At 38.1% G+C, this 26,127-nt stretch overlaps 1 protein-coding gene across 1 annotated transcript in view; it reads right to left on the bottom strand.

The window, feature by feature from the left end:
* Nucleotides 1-26,127, bottom strand: part of VPS13B (vacuolar protein sorting 13 homolog B) — a 359,343-nt gene that overhangs the window by 166,969 nt on the left and 166,247 nt on the right. The window contains exons 22-24 of the mRNA XM_053466785.1: nt 23,246-23,373; nt 12,940-13,174; nt 4,344-4,564 (exon numbers count right to left, since the gene is read on the bottom strand). Coding sequence (XP_053322760.1) covers nt 4,344-4,564; nt 12,940-13,174; nt 23,246-23,373 — 584 coding nt within the window. The remainder of the gene's footprint in view (nt 1-4,343; nt 4,565-12,939; nt 13,175-23,245; nt 23,374-26,127) is intronic.

The following is a 26,127-nucleotide window of genomic DNA, read 5'->3' as shown; positions in this document are numbered from 1 at the left end:
TACCCAGAGCTCTCCCTCTTCTGGGAAAGTGGCTTCATGAAAGGATGTAGAGAGCTGGGGAGGCAGGGTTTCACCCGGAGAATACCGAGGTATGCCTATTGGGAAATCAGGCTCCGCAGAGAGGACAGCGGCCGAAGAGGAAAGTGGTGAGGGGTGGCTGGGACGTTGACCTAAATTAAGCCTACGGTAGCCCCTACGGACTTCCCCTTCAGAATAAACCTTCAATAAAACAGATAATCCATTAACCCTTCATGCATCATGGTTGTCTTAAAAAAATTGTCCCCACAACTTGGTGATAGTGGAAGCTTATTTTGGCAGCTTGGCTCTGGGATTAAATGAGTCAATACCGATTGTAACAAAAAACAATCAATCGCTTTAGTAACTCTGTGATCGTGTCTTAAGCACATAATGATCAGATTCACTGATGGCGTGTAAGAGCATTATCTACAGTAAAAAGCACTTTATCCCAAACGTTACTAGTTATTGCACGGAACTGTAGGAGGAGAGACTCTCAGACTAGAACATTTTGATAAATAGCCAGAAACTCGGTCCACTCATTAAATTCTAATAAAAACAAAATAAAACTTTGTTTACTACAACAACAACGGCCCGCACCCATTACACGCTCTATCTGAGACATTTATAGTGAAAACATGTATTCTCTATAAACAAAGTATAACAAATTTAGGGTTTTCTTAATAGTATGGATCTAATTATATTGATACACTCCTAAAAGTAAAACATTTAATCAATCCTTTCATTTTCCTAAAATAGCTAATGATCGGCATGTGCTCGTGAAGATGGGATAATTATTAGAGTAAATATATAAAAGCAAAGTAAACCTCTACAGCCGGATTAAAAGGAAAGCCTGCGCTGCCCGGCGTAACGGCCCGCGGAGAATCGTCATTCCGATATTCGCAGATCGTACTGTTTAACTTGCACGTTGTTTGACTCTATCTCAGATATTTACACAAGCCTTTGTAAATAAGCATTAATCACAGAATTTGTGTGACAACATATTGCCATGCAGTGTATAAAACAAGGCTGGGTACAAAAATGCTAACACAATCTATAAGCAGATCACAGCTGGATGCCATATTCCTCGCACATTGAGGGGGAATATTTTTTTATATTTTTCAGCCTTTTTTTGCGGCCTGGGGACACACACAGACTCGGAGCTGCTCCCTATGTGGCCGAACAGATGCAGTAAAACAGAGGTCAAGCTCCATTTGATCTAAAACAGCACTTGATTTTTTTTTCCTCGTTAAAGTTTTCAACACTCGCTATTTTTCTACAAAAAGGAAACATTGGGCAATTTACATAAATCGCTCTTTGTTTTCAAATGAACTTCATGGGATGGTTATAAGCATCCTTAGGCTATAAAATCATTTGCAGGATTGTTTAATATGTTAAGTATAAGCGATACAGTCAAAAACAAACAGCCTTCATTCTCAAGCTCGCTCCGTATCTGGATCCTACAAATATCTGAACTATCTTAATGGAATGCCAAATACTCAACGTCCATGTCAGATTTCTCCAAACATCTGGGCACTTCTTGGTTTTTTTGGCTCCTAAGCAAACACTGACTCAGGGGACCCTTCTATAGACATCATTTAAGGAGACTAAAAGATTATTAAATGGTTTGTGTTTTATTATATTATAGAGATGCATGGTGGTAAGAAATGGCTTCAGTTCCGCACAGGTTAGCAGCACCTACACGTTACATTAAAACTTTAGCTCATCTTTCCATGCAGCGGTACATCTGTCTCTCTCTATATCACATGGACAGATATACATTTTATTACATACAAAGCTTCAACAATCAGCAGGATTAGTTGGGTGGTTTTGTGACACATGCTAACCGCCATCTGATTAATAAGCTGCAAACCTTTCACGTCATGATCTAGAAGGGACTAATTACATGTGTACCTGCTGATAGCAAAGCCTCTGTTTATTTTTCTGTGCCGTGTATATCGGCCCAAAGATTTGGTGGCAGGAGTTGCGAATGGATTGTCTGAGCCTTGCCGCGTGGATTCACAGAAATATAAACAATTAAAACAATTCCAGAATTATTGACGGTCTTATCTTGATTTTAAAATTTGATGATATAAAATTATAAATTTCTGCAGTAAACTGCTATTTGCCATTGCCATAATTTGGGAGTTTTTTTTTAGTTGAAACCTTTCTTTATACAAAATAGAGGAGCGCACAACCTAAAAAAATAAAAGGCATAGACATTCAGATTCCCAGGTTGGCCCTAGAATAATAATGCTCAATAAATACACAATACAAAGGGAGAATTCGGTGCATGACCAGCGGATGCTATCGAAAAAACACTGAGGTATAAATGTTGGGGATTCCGTCACACTTTATGGCCATATTATTTCTCAGCCCAACACTACATCAAAGTAGCCCAAGTTTGGCGAGCCCTATCTAATTCTTAATGGCTATTTTGTTTATCAAGGATCTCAATCAGTGAGACTGCTCTGTATTTTAACCCAAAAGAGACTCTCAAGCAATTTAAAGCCTTCTCTGGACGCCATTACGGAGGCACCACTGTTGTTACTGTCTTCTACCGTATAGGTTGAACTGTTGCTCTTTTCATATTCTTACAATCATCTGGTATATAGAAAAAAAATAATAATATGCTGTCTACACATCAGATTTCCAAAATGTTTATGAGTTGTTTTTAATCACAGGGGGAATAATTATGGAACATCTTTCCTAGAAATGTGACATATGATAGACTGCATAGTATGGGCCAGGGTCACCCAGCTGCAGCGAGGCTGACCATAAGCCAAAATATATTACGAAAGGCCAAATATTCTGATCTGATCCGTTGTAACAGATTTGGAATTCTAATTATATGAACAGTGATACTTTTAGTGAAACATTTAATGTCGTGACCTACATGGAATGCAACACAAATTTGACACTTTAAGGGTTAGAGAAAATTAGAAAGGCTCTACACGACATCACCGCAAACGCCAATGATCGCTTGTAGGAAAACTTGGATTTAATTTCCACGCTCCTTCTACCTACAGCCTCATAGGTGTACATGGTATTCACAAACATGTTGGGCATATCTGTAGCAATGGTGTGTGAGCATGTGAGCGTAACCTGATATCAAAAGGATATAAAGAATGGGCGTTCCCATCTGAGACATTACATACTATCTGATATTATATATTTGTAGCCAAAATGCAGTGATTAATCTTGAGGGGGCTTTCTTGTGTCATTGGCTCACTCATGTGCGCTGTTTTTCTCAATAATAGTAATTATCTCGATACATTGTAGGCCTTTGTAAACAGGATTTACTTTTCCCTTTAAAAAAATAACTTTTTTAAATTTTTTTATTTTTTAAATTTTTTTTTTAAGTCATTTAGATTTTTTGGGAAAATATATGAAAGCAGCTAAAAGTGACTTATTAACCATGGGTCAAATCCCATTACTACAGGAGGAACACCTTTAACGCCAACATAGACCAGTCTGAAAAAGCCTGATGGTGGGGCCCGATGCTGTACTTCATTGATGCCTTTGAGTGAAAGCACAGCCTCAGCTCCTCAAAAAGGAGATTTTAACTCACTAAAAAAAGTTTAAAAAATAAAAAGAGTAGAGGTTTTAAACTGTTACTGTTACATCGGAGAGCGTCTACATCTTCCCGACATTCCTTCCTCCAAGTGTTAAATGTTCCCAAAGAACGCAGCACCTTTAATAATAAACTTCATTGTCAAGACAACACTTCTGCTGATTGCTGTGGTTATTATTGCAGTATTATGCAACATGTGCCAAAGCATTGACATTTTGCTCTACCGGCGGGCCATTTTGCAGGTTATACAAGGCCATCTCCTAACCCGACACACGGATACAGCACTGAATACATGAACATACTAGCGGGGGAAAAAATCTAAGCAAACTTTGAAGTTGTGTCTTGCAGCTGTAATCACCTTTTTTCTTTTCTCTCCTTCTGATTTATTCCAGGCAATTTTAACCGCGAGACGCACTCCAATCAAAATTTCATGTAGCGTGAAAGGGCGCGAGGGTAAAAACTGGAGTGGAATTTTTATAGTCTTTTAGCAAGTGAACGCACATAAGACAAAATAATCATGTGTTAAGATTCAAAAAGTCCACATCTGATCGCTATTCCTTTCTTTCACACAACAGATACTTTTACTTTTTGGCTAGACGAGGCTTGTTTTCAGGTGGGTAAAAGGAAGAATAGATTAATTATGAAACAAAACACAATCTAACCTTACCCCACTTAGCGATCTGAGAATAAAACATTACAACAGGATTACGGGTTTGTCCGGTCTGTCAGTGTACGCACTGTGATTACTACTGACCTGTGGATTGGAGCATTTTATTTCTAGTGGCTCAAGATCTACGTGTAGACAGACCACGAAAGAGTGTCCAGGGTCCGGCTCAGAAGACGACAGGCTGTGGGAGGTCACAGCGAGGGTTGAAGTGCAGCTCATGGGCTCCACTAAGTTCAGAATCACTCTATGATCCAGGAGAGTATAGACACTGAAATGCTGAAGACTGATGGTCCAAGGAAATGCTACACCTGGTTGGAAAGAAAGAGAAAACGTGTAAAGAGTAAGACGACGCTAACGAGTTACATACACGGCTCACAGAGATCGTATAAAGCAGTTATCAGTATTGGAGGAAACGTCTCCAAAGTTTGGAAAATGGTTTGATAAAAAAAAAAAAAGTCTGTTTCATGTCGATGGTTGTGTATGTTATATCCAAGTCGCTCTGAATTAATCATAAAATAGTTCACCAGTTTAATTACAGCGAAAGGGGGTTCATGGGAAGGTTAGTTTGGCTACAGTTGGAGAGTTTGCTGCTGGCTAGCCTTTCTCCATACTCAGGTAATAAATGTAAGTCCTACCAACACACTTGGGCTGAGAATGGAATCACGCCAGCGTTCACAGACTATGACAGCTACATAGGATATATCCAATAAATATACACAATCAAAATGTGCTATGTTGGTGTATTTAACCAAGCAGTACCTGAGTCACTGCAAATATAACCTGTGAATACTTCTTAAAATAAACCAGAAAAAAAGTGAGGACACCAAATTATCATAAGGCAGACTGAGAATATCGAAATGCTTCCTAGGATCAGAGCTCTGCCTACTGTGGGATCTCTGGAGAGTTATTTAATATTGGTTACTATATGAGGGCCTTATTTACTTTGGCAGACCGTCACTATGTAGAAGATATATTCCTATATCCGCTATTATTTATACATAAATTCATAAATAACATTTTTACAACATCCAATATTTATTTTTCACTTCCTCACCAGCATCAATAACAATGAAATACATTACTATACCAGGTGTAAATTAGTAAAGACTCTGGGCTTTCACATCTGGTCACTTTTATAAAATATATATTTCCCTACACACACTATTATTTTTTTTGTTGTAAATTCACCAATTTATGGTTCACTATTTTATCAGTTAAAGGAAACGTTTAAAAGTATGTTTTGGGGGCATTTATTAATACCGTAAATAAAATTACTAGAGCAAAAAAAATATTTTTCACAATTTAATGGAGCAGAGGAGATGCCAAAGCAACAGTGACATTTCTCCAAACGTTTATTGCACCAAAGAAAAACAAAGTCATTATAGATCAGAATAGCCGGGTATATACAGTATTCAAAACACTGAGTAATCGCTAAGGTTTCTCTAATGAAGATAAATGATTTTCCTTTTTTTACTCAACAATTAAAGGCTGGATAGAAAAACCTTCTGTGAACCCTGAAAACAGGGGCATTACGCAGAGGGGGCAAATCTTAAGGGGTCCCAAGACTTCTTGGTGCACTAGTGGGACCCTTCAAACTGGCCCTAATCTACTGTTAATATTTTATTACCGCGTGTACACAAGGTGTTTGTTAATATACCACCAGCTCATATTTTGAGCTAAATTGCATTTATTTGAGCCAGAATAAAAGTGCATGTAAGTGGGCACTAATTTCACACATTTAATATCATCTTCAAGGATGCTGCCTTTACATCCAAAACGGGATACAAAACAGGGAATTGTCATAAATAGTGTTTAATGAGGAAGGGGTTTTGTTCTTACCATACACTGCAGAAATAGGAGAAAAACCTGGTCATACTAACCAACCTTATCAACCGGCTTATTCTACAAAGAACGTATATAATATAAATAAGCATTACAAAGCAACATGGTGACTATTTAATATTCCTAATTTGTCATACATTTTTCAAGTAACGACATTGGATCAATTTATCTTTACGAAAGAATACATATGAACACTGAACTTCTACATACTACACCGATCAATAAGCATGCTGCCAAACGATGCCACGGGCTAAGAAAATAAATGGTTGAAGACCAAAAATACAAATATTTGGCAACGCAACAACAGGAGACTTTCTAGAGACCTCAAGAACTATTACCGGACCAGAACGTTCCAGCAGGGTCTAATGATACGGAGTACAGGAACACTATATGAGTTAATTAATCTTAAAAAAAACCTCCAACCTCGGATTGTATGTTATCACCATCAAAGATGTGTCAACTATTTCACTTCCTTGGCTAGTATAATACGGTGTGAAGACAGACCTGCAGGTAGTACGGGAATATTACGGTTTCACTCAATCTCTTGACAAATCACACCCCAATCATAAACCCAGCATGGCTTAAATTAGACAAAAACGGCAACGTCTACAAAATCCTGTCAGTAACCTAAGAATGTTTCTCACTGGTTTTTTTGAAACAGGCGAGGATGTTTTGTCATAAATTAATGTTACCATAGCTACGGCTGATTGCTTAATTGTGTCTTACATACACATGATCTCAATCTGCCTTCAAATGGCAAGCGTGTGTCAATTTTTTTTTTTGCTCTGTCCCGATGATGGGTACTCTCCATCTGAAACTGGTGAGATTTTTAAATATTTGGGTTGCGGCTAGAATTCCTTCGGAGGCACCACGGACATTCTGGAATTAGAAAGGACTTGGCATCCTTTGATCTCTGATTGTTGCTTTGATTCAATAGCAAATATTCCTGTGTGTTAAGTTTTGCTGTGAACGAACTTAGACGCCTAAAAAAAAACCTACAGGGGTGGGCTAAGTGACACACGCCTGCCGTTATAAGGTACACCACAAACACGCTACCTCCATTACCTTACTCCATATAGAGTGCCAGCATATTCTGTACAGCTATAACTATAGGGGGGCCATGGAATTAGCAACAACATTAAAAAGAATAAGATACAATATGACAATAACATTAAGACATTTACACATACTGGTACCGAAGGAGAAGAGACCCTGCTCTTGTAACAATACAATCTATTAACAGGTTGGGGGGGAATTAGACAGAAAGCGAGGGACTATTTGGGAGTGAATAATATATACAGCAAGTGTGGCCCTGAGATCTCAAAGGTGGGGAGGATCTGGATGCAGGTTGAGGAGGAAGAAGACGGATTGTATATGTATTAAAGTGAGATGAAGTAGGAGAGAATCTGATGGAATGGGGCAGACTGTAGGTACAGCAGGGGCAACAATATAACCAAGCAGGGGCAGACAGCATGGGCTGAATAATATGAGATAGGAAAGAGATTTTGCAGGGAAGGGAGGGGAATTGGATGAGAATTGGCTCAATATAATAGCCACACCTAAAGATGGAGGTGCCAAATTAAACAAAATAAAACAGACTTTAAAACAGTTACGTTATCTATTAAAACAATCAAAGATCCAATAGGTCCTAGATCCTATACTGAGATCATTCACTTGGTAATGGTTTAGCAAATATCTCCTAAATGGCTAATAAAAGTAATACAGAAATGTAAGTGCTAAAAAGAAACAAAAAGGAAAGCATAAAATCGGCTTGGTCTCAAAAGAGATTAGATCAAGACGATCTGTCCTCTCTGATAAAACATGCCCGTTACCGTCTGTGGGATCACTTAAATAAAAGGATACATATGCCACGCATCCATACCAACTCTAAGTGATTTTGATAGAAAGGAACTGATTACAATGACTAAAGTGAGGATAATAGCTGTCCAATCTCCCCTACACAAATTATCAGTCCACATCAAAGGCACGATGTGCACTTTGTAGCAATGTTCAATTCGTACAAGTCTCTCCCAAAATCTATGGTTAATTTTATTAGCCATATGGATGACATTATCTAAAGAACTTTGATTGTCCAACTGTAGCATTTAATAACGCTTGATGGAAAAAATACAGACAACCGTAAGTGGGAGGATACGGCAGAAAGACGGTCTACGTACGGCATCTCAAATAAGGGGTAGCCAGGTGTTCAGACTTTTCCACTACCCCATGTGCCAAAAATATTTTAACGGCCCACCTATTGATAACAGACATGGGATGTGCTCTTCCCAGGAACTACAGGGATAATCTCTATAGCCTCAATGTTAGCTGCCAGGAGCATCAAAATAACCACCTATTTTAGCCACCTTAAGTCTTGCAACGACTAAAGTGACAACATGATGGTTTTGCAGGATTTCCAAAGGCACTAACAATAATAGGGCAAACTGACTTTTTTAGCACATTTATAAGATACTTTAAGCACAAACGTATCACCCTCAATGCATGAACGCACATGCATTCACTATGTCTAAGGTCAGCGGTATATGAAAGATTGTGAGCAGAGCCAATATATTATAGAATTCATCAAACCTTACACAAACTGTTAGCCCAGTAATCGTGGCCTTTTATCAATAAGTATTCTAGAATGTGTAGAGATGAGCAACAGACTTAATGTACGCCTGGAATATGTAGACTCTGTGATTCTTTAAGGGTGCAAGAAGAAATACTGGATATGCTTACATTGCAGACGTATTTATGAAAGGTAAATGTCTGATCTCTTGTATTTTGCAAACACCTTTTGGATAACCTTTTCTGATGAAATTGTATATAAGATTAACGATAATGGCTGGTTTGTTTCATCATTACAATTTAAGGTGACTGTTCTATTACCTTTCTCACACAAACTTTGACATATCTTCCGTGCATGGATTACCACCTGCTATCCATTTTATAGTCATTCTGAAACTAAGCAGACACAATACGGGTTTCAGGAATCTGCATACAATTCACTAAATGATGGTGGAGAAGACTGGCCAACGGTTTACACATTCTGAAATAGATTTAGCTCCTAGTCTTCACAAACAATACTTTACTTATACGACCAGGATTATCACTCAACAATGTGTTGTTTAAAAGCCAAACCATGCCGGTCTATGTAGTTTTTAATAATTGGCAAAGGTTGGAGAGCTTAATGCTAGCTATCTGTGCTATTTCTTGCCAATGTTTAAAACAAGCACAGCTGCGTCTAGATAATACAATGAGGTTAAATAGGTAAGGAGGGCATAACCACAATATAAGACAAAGCTTTGATATTTTAATGGCAGGTACAGATATTGGCAGATTAGGCAAGTGAATCAATATGGAAGCATTCCTTCTGATTTGGACTTTTGGAACTTTTACTCCAAAATTACCAAGAATTAATTTGCTGACCGAGGCGAAGGGGCTTACAGCCGCCTGGACCTCTCTGTTGGTTTGACAAAGAATAACTGTTGACTTTATGTGGTGCTTATTGACGGATTGACGGCTGAACTCTGGCATTCCAGCTGTAACACATTAATGTTCCAATGAGGTTTGGCCAACATCTAAGTACCAAAGGATGGGCCATCCATGGGAAGAAGACGGCCCATCCAGATACACAGCCTTCTATAAGACACTACAACTCCACCCCAGGCGAAATAATGAAAAAGGGTATAACACACAAACATCTCTGTGGTACCCACCACGTTCATGTGATTGAATGTCATTGGTTTTAGAACTGTCTTCTTGGAGGGAGATTATAGGCGTTAGTAAATTGCTATTTCAACCAACGGAGACAACATATTTTTAGGAAAAGAATGGTTTTAGTAAAGAAAGAAATATGTCTTCAGAAAAAGTAGCACACACATCCCTTCGTAAATGTGCTTTTGATTTGTGGAGAAAGTCAGAAGTAAAATGTTTGTAGGTTTAACGGGGTAGTGGAATGTAAATTACTTACAATCACTGTCATGCATGGACAAAAAAACAATGCCTGGTGGTGTTTTTCGTATTAACATATGCTGCGGGTGAACAAATATGCATTTGCCTGCAAGCCCACTGCAGCGACAAAACACGGAACCCAACATTTCCTAAATATGGTTATAAAGGGGATCGCGGTGGTATGCATAAGACATTCAGATTTTATAAATACACATTTCCAAAGTTTCTAGAACTATTGTGTTTCCTGTTTGATTTAGAACTTTTCCTCTGCGGTTTTGTTTATTGCGCAGGAAAATTTAATTCACAATAACACAGAAGCAGCCAATCCCCTCAAAAAGAAGAGGGGACTACAGAGGAAAAAATATTAACGATTTATCTATAGACACTAGTTTCTAAATGTTAAAATCATACACAGATATATGAAAAAACGTTACAAGGCTGAGCTCCAACTATATAAAAAAAAAGCTAGATTATTATCTTAAAACATCCCATGACAGATATCCATATGTACACAAAGAGTGAACAAAAATCACCTTGAATGATTTAAAACTTGTACCATAATTGCCTCAATAAGGGAGAGTTCCGGCATGAGGGAATGGCGTCAGCTACATTAAAGAATTGAAAATATCAGGATTATGTGAACATTTGGTTGGCATTATTCCCAGTGCCTAAACCACTATAAAAATAAACTGTTTTATAAAAGGATTTATCCTATCATAAGGAAGGGAAATTTCTTCCGTTATGCAGAAGATTGAGTTCTCCAGGTTGAGAAATGGGTGACATGTTTAGCTTCTGCCGCATCTATCAGCTTTTCATCTCTGGTGCCTTCTTGATGACTTGGACCCGTCTGACATCTTAACTTGAAAGATAACAGCCAGCTTGTTACGCTTGTGTTTCAAAAGGAAAAATAGACACGAGCCCAACTTCTGGGTGTGAAGTGCAAACTTTTATTTCTCATATGTGATTTTAATATAAAAATGTTTTTGATCTCTTTGGCACAAAAGAATAAAAGGGTACGGGGGGAATCTGGGCACGGCATACAGGATGTGATGGGAAGGTAGCTAATTGGAAACACAATACCATCACCTGGAACTGATTGATCACAGTATACCTTCCCACAAACATGTGCATGTGAGAAATAACAGAGAGATCGGACGTTATGGCACACATACACATTCTATCATTTCACACTATATAATACTGTTTTAATATTGATTAGAAGTCCCTAAAGAATATGTGTTTTTGCATAATGTTTCCAGGTATCTGCATATTAGCTATGTGTATGAGTTGTAGATCTCTCTGTGCGGTGACTGTCTCACAAAATGTCATGACTGACAACAATGGCAGTCTCCAGATCTGCAAGTAAAGAATGTTTATTGGAACAAAACGACACAAATCTAGGTTTTGTCAGTATTAACCCACATTTCTGTATACAGCACTGGATTTCATGTTCAAGTAGAAAAACATTTCTTTCCGAGGGACTTCTGCTTTAAATCAATGCAGTCAATGCTTAACAACTCTACTTGAATGCTACCTCATTTCAACTTGACCTCTAAACCGTATCATTTGTGAGAGATGGGAGTTCTAAAGCTAAACGAGAAGGTTCAATGTTACATAGCGAGTAAACGTTTAGAGCATCTTTCTAGTGCCTCTATTGATGTAAAATACATTACATTAATCCAGCTCCCATGAGATACAGCAAAACAGTCTAATATGCGGTGCTTCAGGGGTAATGGGGATACATGTTTTTAATTTAATGTACATCATTTATTTCCATTTCATCCTTTGATGAACTTCCTTTCCCGACTCTGATTGGCAGGCATTTTGATTAATTCCATTTATTCGCATTTTCATCTTTTTCCACTTATCTGTTTAATTTAGATCAGAATCCAGTAGCATGACCACGACTGAAATTACTGATTTTTAAGTTTCTCCTATGCTGGATAATGTACACTGCCTTCATTTCATTTTTTCATTTGGTTATAATGCAACAGTCAGTTTAGTGAACCACTTTAACGAAGCGGGCTTGCTTTCCAAAGCCTTAGAAATGTCCCTAAATCTTCATTACTACTAAACATTTAGTTAACAGAAGACACTGGCATTTTTGAAGTAAAACGCACACTGGTGATTACGTTGCATAGACCCCCAATGTATTACATTGCATGTAAATCAGCACTGACATGCATTCAAATCAATGAGAGCTGCACCAGCCAATCGCAAACATTGATGTTCAGCTAGCATACACAGATTGGCTAGCAGTATTCTGACTGTTTCCAATGTTGAGCTCTCCTTGACTTTAATGAGAATGCTAGTGGGTCTGAGCAATGGCCATATATTTAAGCCTCGGGTGCTTTTTGAATGTATTCACTCTGTATGCACTGAATTCTTGCCTTGTTTCATGTATTTATTGGTCATTATTATTATTTCAGTAGAAAATCACTCAACAAAGAAATAAAAATCCACGTGTTAATTTAAATACATTAAAAAAAACAACCTTGGGAAAACGGTATCTGTGAAGTGTGCCCTGACGTGTATCTTTGTGTGCCCTGTCACATGCACATGATATATTCTATAATCTTATATACATTATATACTATTGGGTGCTGTCTCCAGATTAAGGGCATCACTTCAGTTAACCATGCAGCAAGTGTTAACCAAAAATTGCATTATAGAAGGTAAGGGTGTAAAAAATGAGGTAGAAGAGCAAATGTACGAATAAACATTAGTGATGGAAAGAGCATGGCTGAAGAAAGCCATACATTTATAGAGGTGGAAGTAGAAGGCTTTTATATGAGCATCCCTTTAAATGAAGCAGCTTCCATAATAGTAATAAGTATAGAATATCAACTAAATCTCAAACTAATTCCCAAAATAAATAAGAAAAACAAACCTTCTTCTACTATGGGTCTCGGCACAACAAATGGGATCTCCTGAATTGGCTCCATGTACTTGTGTCCAGCACTCATGATTTTGATGTGTGGCAAACAGAGAACAAGGGTTCCTGGCATATTGGTCTTGCCGTGGTACCAGCCTCTCACCGTCCCCGGAATATCACTGGACACTATCGTACTCGGGGATGGCAAGCTGTCGCTCGGAAAGAACACACAGCATGTCTGCAGTTCAACCTGTAACATAATAAAAGAAGAATTAAGAAAGAGCAAAAGAAAAAAAAACAAACATTGAGATTAATTCAATAAAAGGGGGCATCTTAAGTACGTATACAGGACAACTGCAGTTGCAACTCAATTTCTTTAATCATTATAAAAGGCAGACCCCTTATTATTATCATTATTATTTCTTGTTATATACAGAGCCATTAAATTCCATAGCACTGTATAATGGGTACACAGGACATAAGTAGTAAACTATAAGTAGTTACACTGACTTTATAATGAATAGGTAAATCAGTGTCACCTCAGTCCTTCATGTTGGTCCTTTAAAATACATAATGAAGCCGGTGAGTGGATTGGGTCACAAAAACAAGGCCCAGCAATACCTTATGTAGTAAGATTTTATGTAGACATTAAGTGAAAGGATAGAGGAGATGTGCTGCAGGGGTGCATAGAACCCTCCTAAGGTTGACCCTCCCAAAAAACAGTGTTAAGGACACGGACGTATGGCGAGGAAAGCGTGCATTATGAGTCAATGACTGCAAAAAGATGGTGTATACAGCTACATGAGCCTAAAGGGATAAGCAGGGGATACAAAATACGTAAAAAATGATTACTTTTCTTGTGTACTAAAGAACAGATTCTTGGAATTCGCTTGAGCTCGGCAAAGCAAATGAAGCTGTTAATACGTCTATTCATGTTTCAAGTGATGAAAAACATAAAAATGCATCAGCAATAAGAGAGGTCCAGAAGATACAGCCATATGCTCCGCACGGAATGAGAAATCTATCTGCCTTTCCACAGCTCCTTCCAAGGAAGTATGACTGAGCTTCAACGCGTGTTGGGATAACAACTGAGAAAATCATTTTTTTTTACAGTTCATTAGATTTATGTGAGGCAAAGCCAGGCTACCACACGCTACACCATACAAGAAGAGGACACAGCCTTTCTTCAACATTTCAACCCAAGTTCCAAGAGCTTAATCGTTGGTGCAAAATGCCACATAATATATTTGTGCCATTTTTTTTTAAATCCAAGTGCCATTGATGTTTTCCAAGATATGCAGATATGAATATGTTCAAACAGTGCGCACACAGGCACATAGACGGTGACGGTGGGAAGGAGGTAGGTTGGCATGGACAAGATAGGAAGATTAAGAATTCCTCAAAAAAGGATTAGGTAGGTGAAGCTATACCCCCTGGAATTCAGTTGTGTCCTCTAACCCTGCCATCTAGAAAAAGAATTGCCTATAGGATGAACCGGTCACGGACATGGAAGAGAAGTAGGCAGAGAGGTCTTGGTGGGGTGAGTAGAGGTGGAATTGAAGGGTCTCATGGTTATATAGTGGAGTGCTGCAGCAGTGAATATACAATCGGGGGTGGGCTTGCTTAATGCGTATCCCATGCATGTTTAAATTCCCTCATTGTTTTAACTTCCTCCACTTATCTATTACTCTTCCCGCTTTATCTTTAGTCTCTTACCATCGGTCTAGTTTTAGACTGTAATCACTTGCCTTATCATTTCTCCTTCTTTGAAATATAGCGCCCCCCCCCGTTTTTTTTGTGGAAGCTCTTTGAGCTTCGTTAAATACTCTTCAAGCAAATGCCCATACAAGATCTATTTCTGCATACTGTGACCATAGAAAAAATACAAGTAAACCCATAACTACTGTGTCAAATATTTTCAGCACTCCAAGTGTTAAACATAGGTGCCTCCTAATTACAAACAAAGGCACTTTGATGGATTAGGAATCTGATTTCAAGATGTTTTTGAGGTTAAAAACGTTAAACTCTATTCCTATGTTTTTAATTGTGGTTTAGATCTTCTATAAGATTGTGGCAAACGTTTCCTTCCACAACATGAGATTTAGGGCCATCGTCTAAAACGAGTTGACTTAACCATTCAGTAATTTAAATAGCTGCCACATTTAAAGCCGCACGGCTTACATTCCACTCCTTTGAAGAGAACATAATTCCAACGCAAGTAACAGAGAAAGACCTACGATGAACGCAGGGAGATAGGCGGCACTCCATAATGACAGTCATGAGGACATTACAGCCATGTATGCTCTGTGACTAGCGGAACTCCTGAGTTATTTCCAAAAACAATTTCAACTAAGGTAGATTTTTGAGAAATGTGGATCCTGTGTAAAAGCAAGTACTGGGTCGACGAGGCAAAGGTAATTTAGACAACGCAGCCAAGATGTTTTTGTGAATATTGGCAGATATTGCATGGTGACACACAACATCTGCTTCTCACAAAACATTCTTCAAAAAGGAAGTCATATTCCCTTCAACACTATAACACCTGCTCCCCGAGAAGAAAGTGTCTCTACATTGGCAGTGCTGACACACCTAAAACATTAGAGCAGAGCCAAAGGAAAACTTAGCAAACTATTGTTCAGACCACCAGACCTTCAAGGTGGGCTTCCATACGACGCAAAATGTAGGGCAAAGGGAATAAATGCGACACAGAATGTCTCTTTGGGAAAAGTAAAAAGGACGGGACCGCAACGCAGCTCCCCTGGCTATAGCCGAAACGTTTCTATTAAATATAACCTTTTTTGCAATATCTACGGTATGCCATTTGATAAAACATTTTCATGTTTGATAAATTCTAAAAACAGGCAATCAGTGAATGTACTGAAGTACTAAAAAAAGTGGAAATAGGGATGGAGGATGCCATTATAAACAACTGGGAAACCTGGCAAACACGGCCTAAATATGCATTGTGGATAAAAAGTGTCTGTGCATTTTTACTTAGTGAACCTGACAAGAATTCACTGCAGGAAAATACCGGAATTCTGGAAAAATAAATATATTGTTTCACAAAGTCTCTGTTTGCATCTGGAGTTAGTGCTATTTGAGTCATGCGTTGAAGTTAATTACTGCCTTTGATAAGTAGTTTATTGATCCAAGGTTGCAGAAATACTTTATTTATCCTGGACCTGTATTGTTCCAGATGTAAGGCATTTGAAATGTCAGAATCATGGCTAGAATTAGTCACTGTGCCATTTTTTACGTTTATTCCTCTGGTATTAAATAATATATATTATATATGTGTGTATATATATATATATATATATATATATATATATATATATACACATATATATATACACACATACACACACATAATACTATACATGCTACGTATTGTATAAGCAAAGGATTACAAATCTAATGATACTTTAGTGGATAATTACTGGCATATACATTATATCTGGCTGATTATTGTATACAGTAATATCTAAGGTGTTGCATCATCAAAAAAGCTGACAGCTCAAAGTCTTCCACTGCCACATCGCGAGCATCCTTTCAAGATCTCATAATATTTTAAAAGAATAATAGTAACCCCAATCATGAGTTATAAGATACATATAGAGAGTGACATCTTGATCAACACACACTTTAAGAAACAATGTGTTTAATATCCCTGTAAATGACGCAAAGAGTTACAGTATTATTGAGAAACTGTTTCAACATTTCACCCACGGGGCTTTAGAGAAAACATTCCAGTGGAATTCATGTAAATTGAGACATTTTACCGTTATTTCACATGTTAAGTGACATTCAGTGCTTTCCCAAACCCTTTCTAAATATAGTAATATACCTCATCATACGGTGATGTCATCAATGTAATTTCTACATAAACAGTTACTAGCTACTGGTTAGAACATCCTGCCAGGCTCTGGATAACACCATGAACGATAGAGATGCATATTCCACAAGCTTAAGAATAAGTATGAAAACTCCAGTATGTGTCTGCCATCATTTTATTGAGTGTTAATGTAAGCATGTTACCTATAACACTAGTACAAAATAAACACAAAAACTAGTTCTCAAATAGTAAACTCATCATGCTCATGACCTTTTGGCAAAGATCACAGATAAAAGGACATAATTGCCCGCGAGCCAGCGAGAGTGTGCGTGAGTGTATGGTCTTTGGCATGCACGGTATATAACCACACACAGGTCTTTGGTGTGTGAACAGACACCTACACGAGGCTGTGACGGTGCCAAATCTTTTACTTTAAAAAATCAGCACTGCATTAATCATAAGACACCGCTGCCTCTTCACTGCATGTCTCATGGTCTGACTGTTCTCGCAACAAGGTCATCGACTACTATTTCAGGTCCAAAGAGTGCACCACCTCATTCCCAGGGTAAGGCAGCTTCGACATTTTCCTTTTCTAAGTTCTACACTGTTAAAGTTCTCTTCTCCAACAGTCTATTGTTTGAGAGGACAGTTCCTTGAACATAGGAGACCCAAAAAGGTATATGTTATACTTGACTGAGAGAAAGGTAGATAGCTGGGATAGCCTAGTTTTTACGAACAAAAAAAGTGGTAGATAACGGTCAAATTATTTTTATCTGTCGTCGAATTCTGTGCGTTTCTTCGAAAAAGTTTTACTCCTTGAAAAAGTAAATATTTCTTCAAGGGGTGAAAATAAAGTTTAGAGGCTGTGCAGGTACCATCGAAGAACATACTGGTAGTGAACACCTTCTTTGGGATTAAATGTTGTTTCAAGACCAGCCTGTTGTGTTTATGAAGAGCAGCCATAGTTTGTGAAGCATAATTTTGCTCCTACAGCAGCTTGGATGAACAGGCCACAGAATATCGCTACCAGCCAGCGCCCAGCTGGCGCGGAAATCGGTAACCTGACCAGGAGACGCATGTGTGGCTGAGCGTGGCGTATGTAGCCGACAGTGATGTGTGTGTGTGTGATATCTTCATTGATTTTTATGCATCAGTGTGTAGTCTATGTGTGTGCTTCCTATTAAGGGGATGTCAATTCTAATTTAAAATAAAACCATTAGTTGTAATAAAGTATATTGTCCAGCGACCCCCCTCTATCTAAACAGAAGCACTATGGCCCTTGGTGATTTACGAGATGTGCAGGTCAGTTCTGTACCTTACATTGCTAGTCCTCTAAATACCCCAACAATAGCTTTAATGTATAAAGAGTAATTCTAACACATCATGGATTCTATGGCGATGCTATTGACTTTAATGCTCTTCATGCATAATCCTCAAAGTTCCTCTATAAGCCACACGATGAACTGAATTACTATTGTCACATCAAAGCAACAAACAAAGCTATTTTAAGCAACTTGCTTAAAAATATTTTTATACGCGTATGTGTAAATGTGTAACAGTAAATCTTGCGTTAATGTAGGTATCTGACACTGCAGGCTAAAGAAGTGAAGTAATCTGCTAGCCAGAAGTCCTCAAGCTGGGGGTCAGATCCTGTTCATGGAAACCATCTGGTTGAGACCCTCTGAGCCACACCAAACATAAATGATCTTAAAAAAAAATATCCCATTCATTAATGCATCACAGCTGGAGCGATCGTTACTTCATCTTTCCATGGAAACGCCGTTTCTGTTTCAGGGATCCGGTTACAGTTTTGGTAGCAACGTGTTCTTTGGCCAATATTGAACACATTTATGTGTTAAAGAGAAGGAATTATTGCAAATTCTTGAAATAGAATCACCTCCTATTTTAATTCATGTTATGTCAAGAGCTGCATATGAAAAATATCAATAGTTAATGATGAAGAGATGAAGAATTCAAAGCGTTACCCTCCTGATTAGTTACACTTTCTGTGCTTTGAAACTTTTACAGGTCCCAAGAAAGTCAAGGTACTATAATTGCTCTGCTCAAGAAAGGAGAAACTTTGTGCTGTATTGAATGTTTCTAAACAATATTTTCTGGACTTACGGGATCACTGGTGATTCTATAAGGTCGTGTTTTGAATGGACAAAGACTACATATTTCTATACTCTAATAACTTAAACAACAATAACAGGACTTCACATAAAACATGTTGGTCCTGAAGGAGAAGAAGACCCTGCTCTTGCAAGCTTACTATCTTTTGACCTCCTTCACCTGTGGTACGGCAGTTAGAATAAAGGGGAAGCATTTCATTGTGTGAAAACTTAACCAGGACTTGGGGTTCCTTTTTTCAACTCAACTGTGAAGTAATTGTCACTTTGGCTTCTTAGAATGTTCAAGGTGGACAATTTGCACGAACTAATGCAACCTTATCTTGCAAACGTACTTTGTTTGTACTTGACATTCAGTAACTAGCCATCTTCATTATTTAGTCCCAAACTATTCTGTTTGCAAATAACCGAAAAACAAACTCTCTCCCTTTCCAAATATAGTACAAGCCAACTAGGTCAACCAAGAAGGTTGAACAGGTTAAGGGGGAATTGCTTTTTGTGTAAACACACTGAGAACTTTTTCCAAAACTGATTCAGAGAAGACAGACCCTACTGCCCCGCCGGTGAATGACCCAATATTTCCCCTTTACGGTGAAGCATTCATGGCCTGGTACAGAAGGACTTAAGCAGTTAATCAATGAAACATCAAAAACACATCAGCAAAAACTCTTTTTGATTACCATTCTGTTAATATACTCAACGTATATTCTCTGGCACTGGAACATGCATATCAAACCTTTTGTTTGTCTGCAGAGATTTGTCTAACTGTGAATGACTAATATTTAATATACACAACACATGAGAGTAACCCAGTCGCAAGCATCAGAGGGACAGAAGAAATGGTGAACTCTTAGACCCTGCTAAAAGATATACAATAATTCCAATATGTGATAATTTGTTGGGTTTTTTTTGTATATACAGTGGTAGTCAGTCATGGAATCTTAACATGCATATAATAGAAAATGTGTTTTGTGATACTGTAAAGATCTTAGAAACAACCAATCTCAAGGTAAATAAGGATGATAAGGCAGAACGTATGGAAGAGAATACACTGAGCAGTAATGAAATGATGTTCAGGAAGCCCCTCTAAATTAGAACACATCTTAAAATATATTGTACAGAAAAGCAATGATTGGAACTTTACTGTATAGTAATTACACAATTCCATAGGCTTGTTTTTTGCATATACAGAGGTATCCATAAAGAAGGAAAGCAGTCAATGTTTACATTAACCAGAGTAGTGTATTGCTGCTCCTTAGACCTATGAGGCTCCATGCAAGTTCTGTAGCACTGCAAGGTCACTTTAATGACCCATGTTGCGCTGTTTGGCAAGAATAAGGAGCATATGGCTGTGAATGCTACAGAACATGTCTGAAACATCAATGAACCAAAACATCCTGTTTTGGGGTGGAGAGGTATTTCAAAGCACCACTGCGCCCATCTGGCAGCGGTTAAGAGGTGGGTAACTGATGTATTTCTCTCTGTACAAACCCAGGAGCGCCAGGAATGGATACGCGTAATGACCATAGGCAGACAACACACTCGACTGTTTGTCAGGACAATTTCTCAAAAGTGTGTAATGAGCATATTGAAGAAAGATGTTGGGAGCCTAAAACGCAAAAAGACGTTTGAGGAGCAAGGGAGGACACGGGTATCACATCAGAGGTGAGCTACAAATGGAATTTTAGTTTCCTGGTAGTTTCACCATCAATCAGATGTACCAAAAACACTCATTAACCAAAGCAACTAGAGAACGCTGGGTCACAGCACACATCCCCCAACGCTTTACCATCAGAGAAAAACGTCATAATGCAGGTGTAATTCTGCCATTAATTACGGGCAATAAAAAATTACATTTCTAAGAAATGCCTCTTAATTTAAAGGATTAAAAGAAAAAACGTTTCCCTTTTTAGCTCTATCACCTTATTTATTGGCATTTGTGAAAAGGGAAAAGATGAAAAAAAGACTCAGCTCAATTCACTACAGTAAGAAAAGTATAACAGCAAATACCTGCTTTTGTTTCATTGTAACCTTTCATGTTAGTTTTTTAAAAAAAAAATAGAATTAGCTTCATGCTCCCACGTTATGCTGTCTTTATGACTAAAGGGAGAGTTGGCGGATAGTTCTTCATTAGCAGATCTCCAAAGTGTCTCTTTTTAGACCCTAAATCTCTCTTTCTTCCCTGATGCCTTTCTTTTATATTATCTCAAAATGTTTGCTGGCATAAGTGTATCCCCACATTCTACAGTTCTAAGACGTACGATAATGCAGCACAAAGTGCATTTATAAATTCAATTGTTTAAGTAAAATATATTACTAATCTTATGAATTTCTAAATAACTAGAGGTCACAAAGTCACCAAAATAGGTCCTGGTAAAGCCCCATCCATAGCCACATCTCTAACCACATCCCCTAACAAGTGTCCTACTGGGCCATTTAAAATGTTAGGAGGAATGGGTTATTCATTGTGAAGGGCCAACCCCACAGAGTTGCTGCAGCAGGGCGAGCTTGGCTGCTCCTGCAAAATGTATCATTAATCAGTGAGATCTCTTCAGTCTCCTTACCTATTGAGTTAAGCATTATACAGGGCCAGCTCAGCCATTTACACTGGAAAAATCTGCCATTACTGGCTCTTCATAATTAATAGTGACATGGGGGGAATAAAAAGCACAACTCTACAGCCAATGCTCCCTTTAGTGAATAGACCCCTCTATGTGGGAAACATACCAGTGAAGGAAAACATTAACTCCTTCACGGCAAAGCCTGTACATGTACGGGCTCACAATACATTGTCCTTAATGGGTTTAAGGCCAACCTGTTGTCCATAAGGGGTTAAAGGCCATAGTGAGATCCTCATCTAACTACCAAGGATCAGTTCACTGAATGCTATACATCAAAATATGTATTATCGTATGTTCAGAAAAGAATGCAGCTTCCCTGTGAATGGAGCCCTTAATGCCAACATAGAAGCTTTATATAGATTTTAGGACGACTTAAAACACATTTTCACATTTAATTGTAGATAAAGACAGAAAAATAAAGTACCTACTCCGCACCGCACCAGTACGTATAGTCTGCACACATGAATTTTTCTCTATTTTACTAAAATTGCTTTAAAACCATAGGTAAGGCAAAAACATCACTTCTTCTTTATACAAAGCGACGGACAACGGAAGAAACTCAGAATTTTATTTTTTATATATATATACTTGATGAACTGAGCCAATGCTTACACGCGTGACAAAGTGGCTTTGTAACTTAAAGTGTGGCTTCTCTGTCCACTGTGGCCATGGAACAGTCAATAACCTCCTACTAAACCACCCCTAAGAACAACACAATGGCAAGAAATACTTTGTGTGTTTCAAAGAAAGTATTACTCGTGGGAGTTAGTGGCAGGGCTCCAGCAATCCAAAAACTCTCATGCCAGTAATTCCTCTTGGACTGAGATCATGGTATGAAAGTATGCTCAGAAAATGCACCTTTGCTGTATTTAACAACCATAAAACAGGTTCTGCAGATTAAGACAAAAGATTAGTCTGTTTAAATCAAATGAACAACTCGGTATATTATAATTATAGTTTCATCCTGTTTTTCCTCAAAACATGATTCTTTAACATGAGCCAAGATTCTAGTGAATATCGGCACAGTTCAGGAAATCGTTCTGCTAACTTGCGGGCATGAAATAGGTGCATAATATTTCCTGCGAATAGAGCCCTTAATGTTTTGCTGTAACATAGGAGCTTTATATAGTTTTCACGGTGGCTTAAAAAAACATTTCCAAATTTAACGTTGATTCCAAACAAGAATTCAAGTCATGGAACCTTAACATGCATAGAAACCAAAATTTGTTTTGTGGTACCGTAAAGATCTTCCAAACAACCAATCCCGGGGTTAATAAGGATGAAGCGGCAGAACGCATGGACGGGTAACAAAATGATGTTCGGGCAGCTCCTCTAAATTAGGACAAGTTGAAAAATACATTGTGTAGGAAAGCAATGATTTCCTACACAATGTGCAGAATACAATTTCCACAGGTGGGTAAGGAGAGATCTGGCTACTCTACAGCTAAAACAGGTAAGGCTGTGTCCATATTATTATTGTTATTAATATTAATAATAAATAAAGGATAATAATGTACTTAGAGAAAATGCACACTTATTGATGGCATTTAAATAATGGTTTTATTTGAAGATTTTTCTTTCTGTCTCTTTACCTTTAGCTCATGGGCCAGGGATTTAATTTACTAGGCATTGGGGACTGTAAACGGTCCACAGTTTTTGGCTCTACTGGTACATCCTCTCCGATTCCCTTTACACTTATGGTCCGCTCACGGTGTTATCTCCTCTCGTAATCTTACCTGGAGTGTAAGGCGCTTCACTGCGTTCCATATAACAGCAATAAATTCTTTCATCTTCTCCTCTGGAGTTTTGCTGCCATCTCTACTGGTAAGCAGGACTTTTTGAGGAACAGACAGAGGACGTGATTCTGTACGGAAACAAAGACAAGTTGAAACTCTTCTTTCCACTTGGCCACGTAAATTGAATGTTAAATTAGGACGCAGTGAGTTTAGCCATGTTTAATCCAAACGCAACAAGGTCTTGTATAATTTTGCATGGAATTTAACATGGTAGATAAAAACACGCAGAAACCCCTGCATAAATATATATATACATACACACGCTTATATATATATATATATATATATATATATATATATATATATATATATATATATAAAATGGTCTCTTTATTCAACAATAACAATGATAATGTCTTGGTTTCAAAGTGTAAGCAGATTTTTGGAGATTTTGTTTAAAAACAAATACTTTTCATTAGAAAACAAAATATTGTTAACCAATTAATGAAGCAAATCTAAAACGCAGAGGCAAGATCTGTCTTATCATAGGGCCTGCTTTCTTCTTGAAGACGAGTGTTTTAAGAATGTTGTATGCTGGATGATGGAGAATTTCATTGTGAATATAAACCTCCCGGAGTTTCGTCATTTACCGACAGCCATTACTACGGCAGAAGGTCTGGTGTAGAAAGGTTTTTCGCGTTCAGCACCCGATGTCCCGGTGAGCCCAACATACGGACACAGCTACCGGTTTTGTTGCCCCGCATGTATATTTTTTCCAAAGCCACGTGTGTCGCGTACAACAAATTTCAGAAGCGCTTCGCTCCCATTACATAAAGACCCTTAAATATTGCAGTTTTGCACAATGCGTTAGCTGTGTCCAACATGGAAGAGAGCTAATTATTAGCCATTACCCCGAAGTCGGTTGCTGCGCTGAATCGCATTCACAAGGAATGTTTTGTTAAGCAAATGAAATCATATTACACATGATCAAAGGCTGCACATAATCAACCCATTTTAACGCGTAAAAGCAATTACTAAGCGCAAGAAGAAGCACTTACCCAAACCTAAGACTGCGGAGAAAAGCGTTTGATCCGTATTATTTATTAAACAGTGACTAAATGCTGCTGACAATTTCCTAGGTATGTTACATTCCTGGGCTCCTTAAAACCCCTTTTTATGGCCTAATGAAAATACGGCATTTTAGCATTTCTTTCTTTTTTTTGTTAATGAACAGTAATCCTGCAATGTCACAAGTAATTTGACAGATTGGTCAGAAAAACATTCTACGGTTCAGCAAACACATTTATCTGTGAACAAGCCACACATTTGAAGACCCGAAAAATTCAGGGAAGCCATAAATATTCATTTTTTACCAAGAGCTAAACGCGTAATTCACAAAAGTTCACATTCTGTAAAGCAGGGTTCCTGTAAACGCATCCGCCAACGCAGATTCATTCCCTGTGTGACGTACACATAACTTAATGTTTTTACAATATTTTTTGTTTTCTTATACAAATTGCAGGATAGGCGACCAATAACACCCCAGCTGCTATTGACTATAACTCCTATCATCCACTGCAGATTAAAAGGTGGCAATCCATACTGACAAGCTGATTCTTTTCTGTCAAGCCCAATTTGCTGGTGGTCTTTGTAAGGATGGGGGGTTATAAGTACCCATTGTACAGCGCTACGGAATTTGATGGCGCTATATAAAACAATAAATAATATTAATAATGTGGGTAATATCAGGAAAGCAAATTAGTATGATTGTTCTGCCACTTGTTGCCATAGATCGCAGCTAAGGTAACATGGTGCCTTTAAGTCAGATATTTCTATAAATATTGCAAAGGTTTGACAATAGAAATGGCAGCTATACACCGTTTCATTAAACGAGGCTCCACCTGTAATCACCATACCCGGAAACCCATGGGGTTTGACCCCGAGTCTCAAGGTCCTACAGTCTGGATCTGACTCTTTCCTTTATCATACTACTGTGATCATATATTGGTGCTTGTTCTACCAGTGTGTTAAGGCTGATATCCCTGCTTGAATGCAGGTGACTCGTGTACCTTTAGGTTTCCATGAGGACAGGGATTAGAGACATCTGGATAACACATCTGGCGAGTGACTACATAGAATCTTCACAAAGGACTATTAAAGGATTATTATTTCAAGAGTCTCAGGGCCAGCGTATTTAGAAAGTTCCCAGGTATGGTAATCAGTTATGTGAGATTCCGAGTTACTTAATGAAAAGATTTTCCAAACGCTCATCTTTAGTGCTTCCAAATAATCACCATGGGTCCTACAACTTTCAACTATTTCCACGGACCATAAAGTCTGTGCTAACGCATGTACATTTAATTCACCTACAAATCTTTTGGTATGTAGGGTGCATTTCTTCTGGAAAGAAGTGATGTCATTTTTATTTAGCGATGTCATACACATATATTCCCATATCAATGCGGCCGTTTACCAGGTTGCCAAGGAGACGCTCACACAAAACAGTAGGTAATATGTTCCTAGCAAGAGACGTATTCTTTGCTAATACCAGCCGCTGGTCCTGTAGGTATAGTTTGATGCAGGTGCGTTTCCTCGCTTCTGTTTTTATTAATATCAACTCGGCAATAAATTATGTGTTACAGCTGGAAATTACCGAGCCTCGCTACAGCCGATCTCATCATCAAGCATGAGTAATCTTTCCATATAAACGAAAAGAGTGAAATTGTAAAAATGCATACGGACAGGATTAAACTCTTGATTGAGCGGGCAGGAGTTTTTTTTTTTAATCATTACAACAAATGTGTAGGTTGTCATTAACAATAACAGATAATTATCTAACAATGCTTTCACAAAAACACAAGGTATCAATACAAGCATCAGTC

The sequence above is a fragment of the Spea bombifrons genome, chromosome 5, assembly GCF_027358695.1.
Source record: "Spea bombifrons isolate aSpeBom1 chromosome 5, aSpeBom1.2.pri, whole genome shotgun sequence".
NCBI classification, from domain to species: domain Eukaryota; kingdom Metazoa; phylum Chordata; class Amphibia; order Anura; family Pelobatidae; genus Spea; species Spea bombifrons.
Note: the sequence above shows the minus strand (reverse complement) of the source record. Positions and strands in the feature narration are given on the sequence as shown.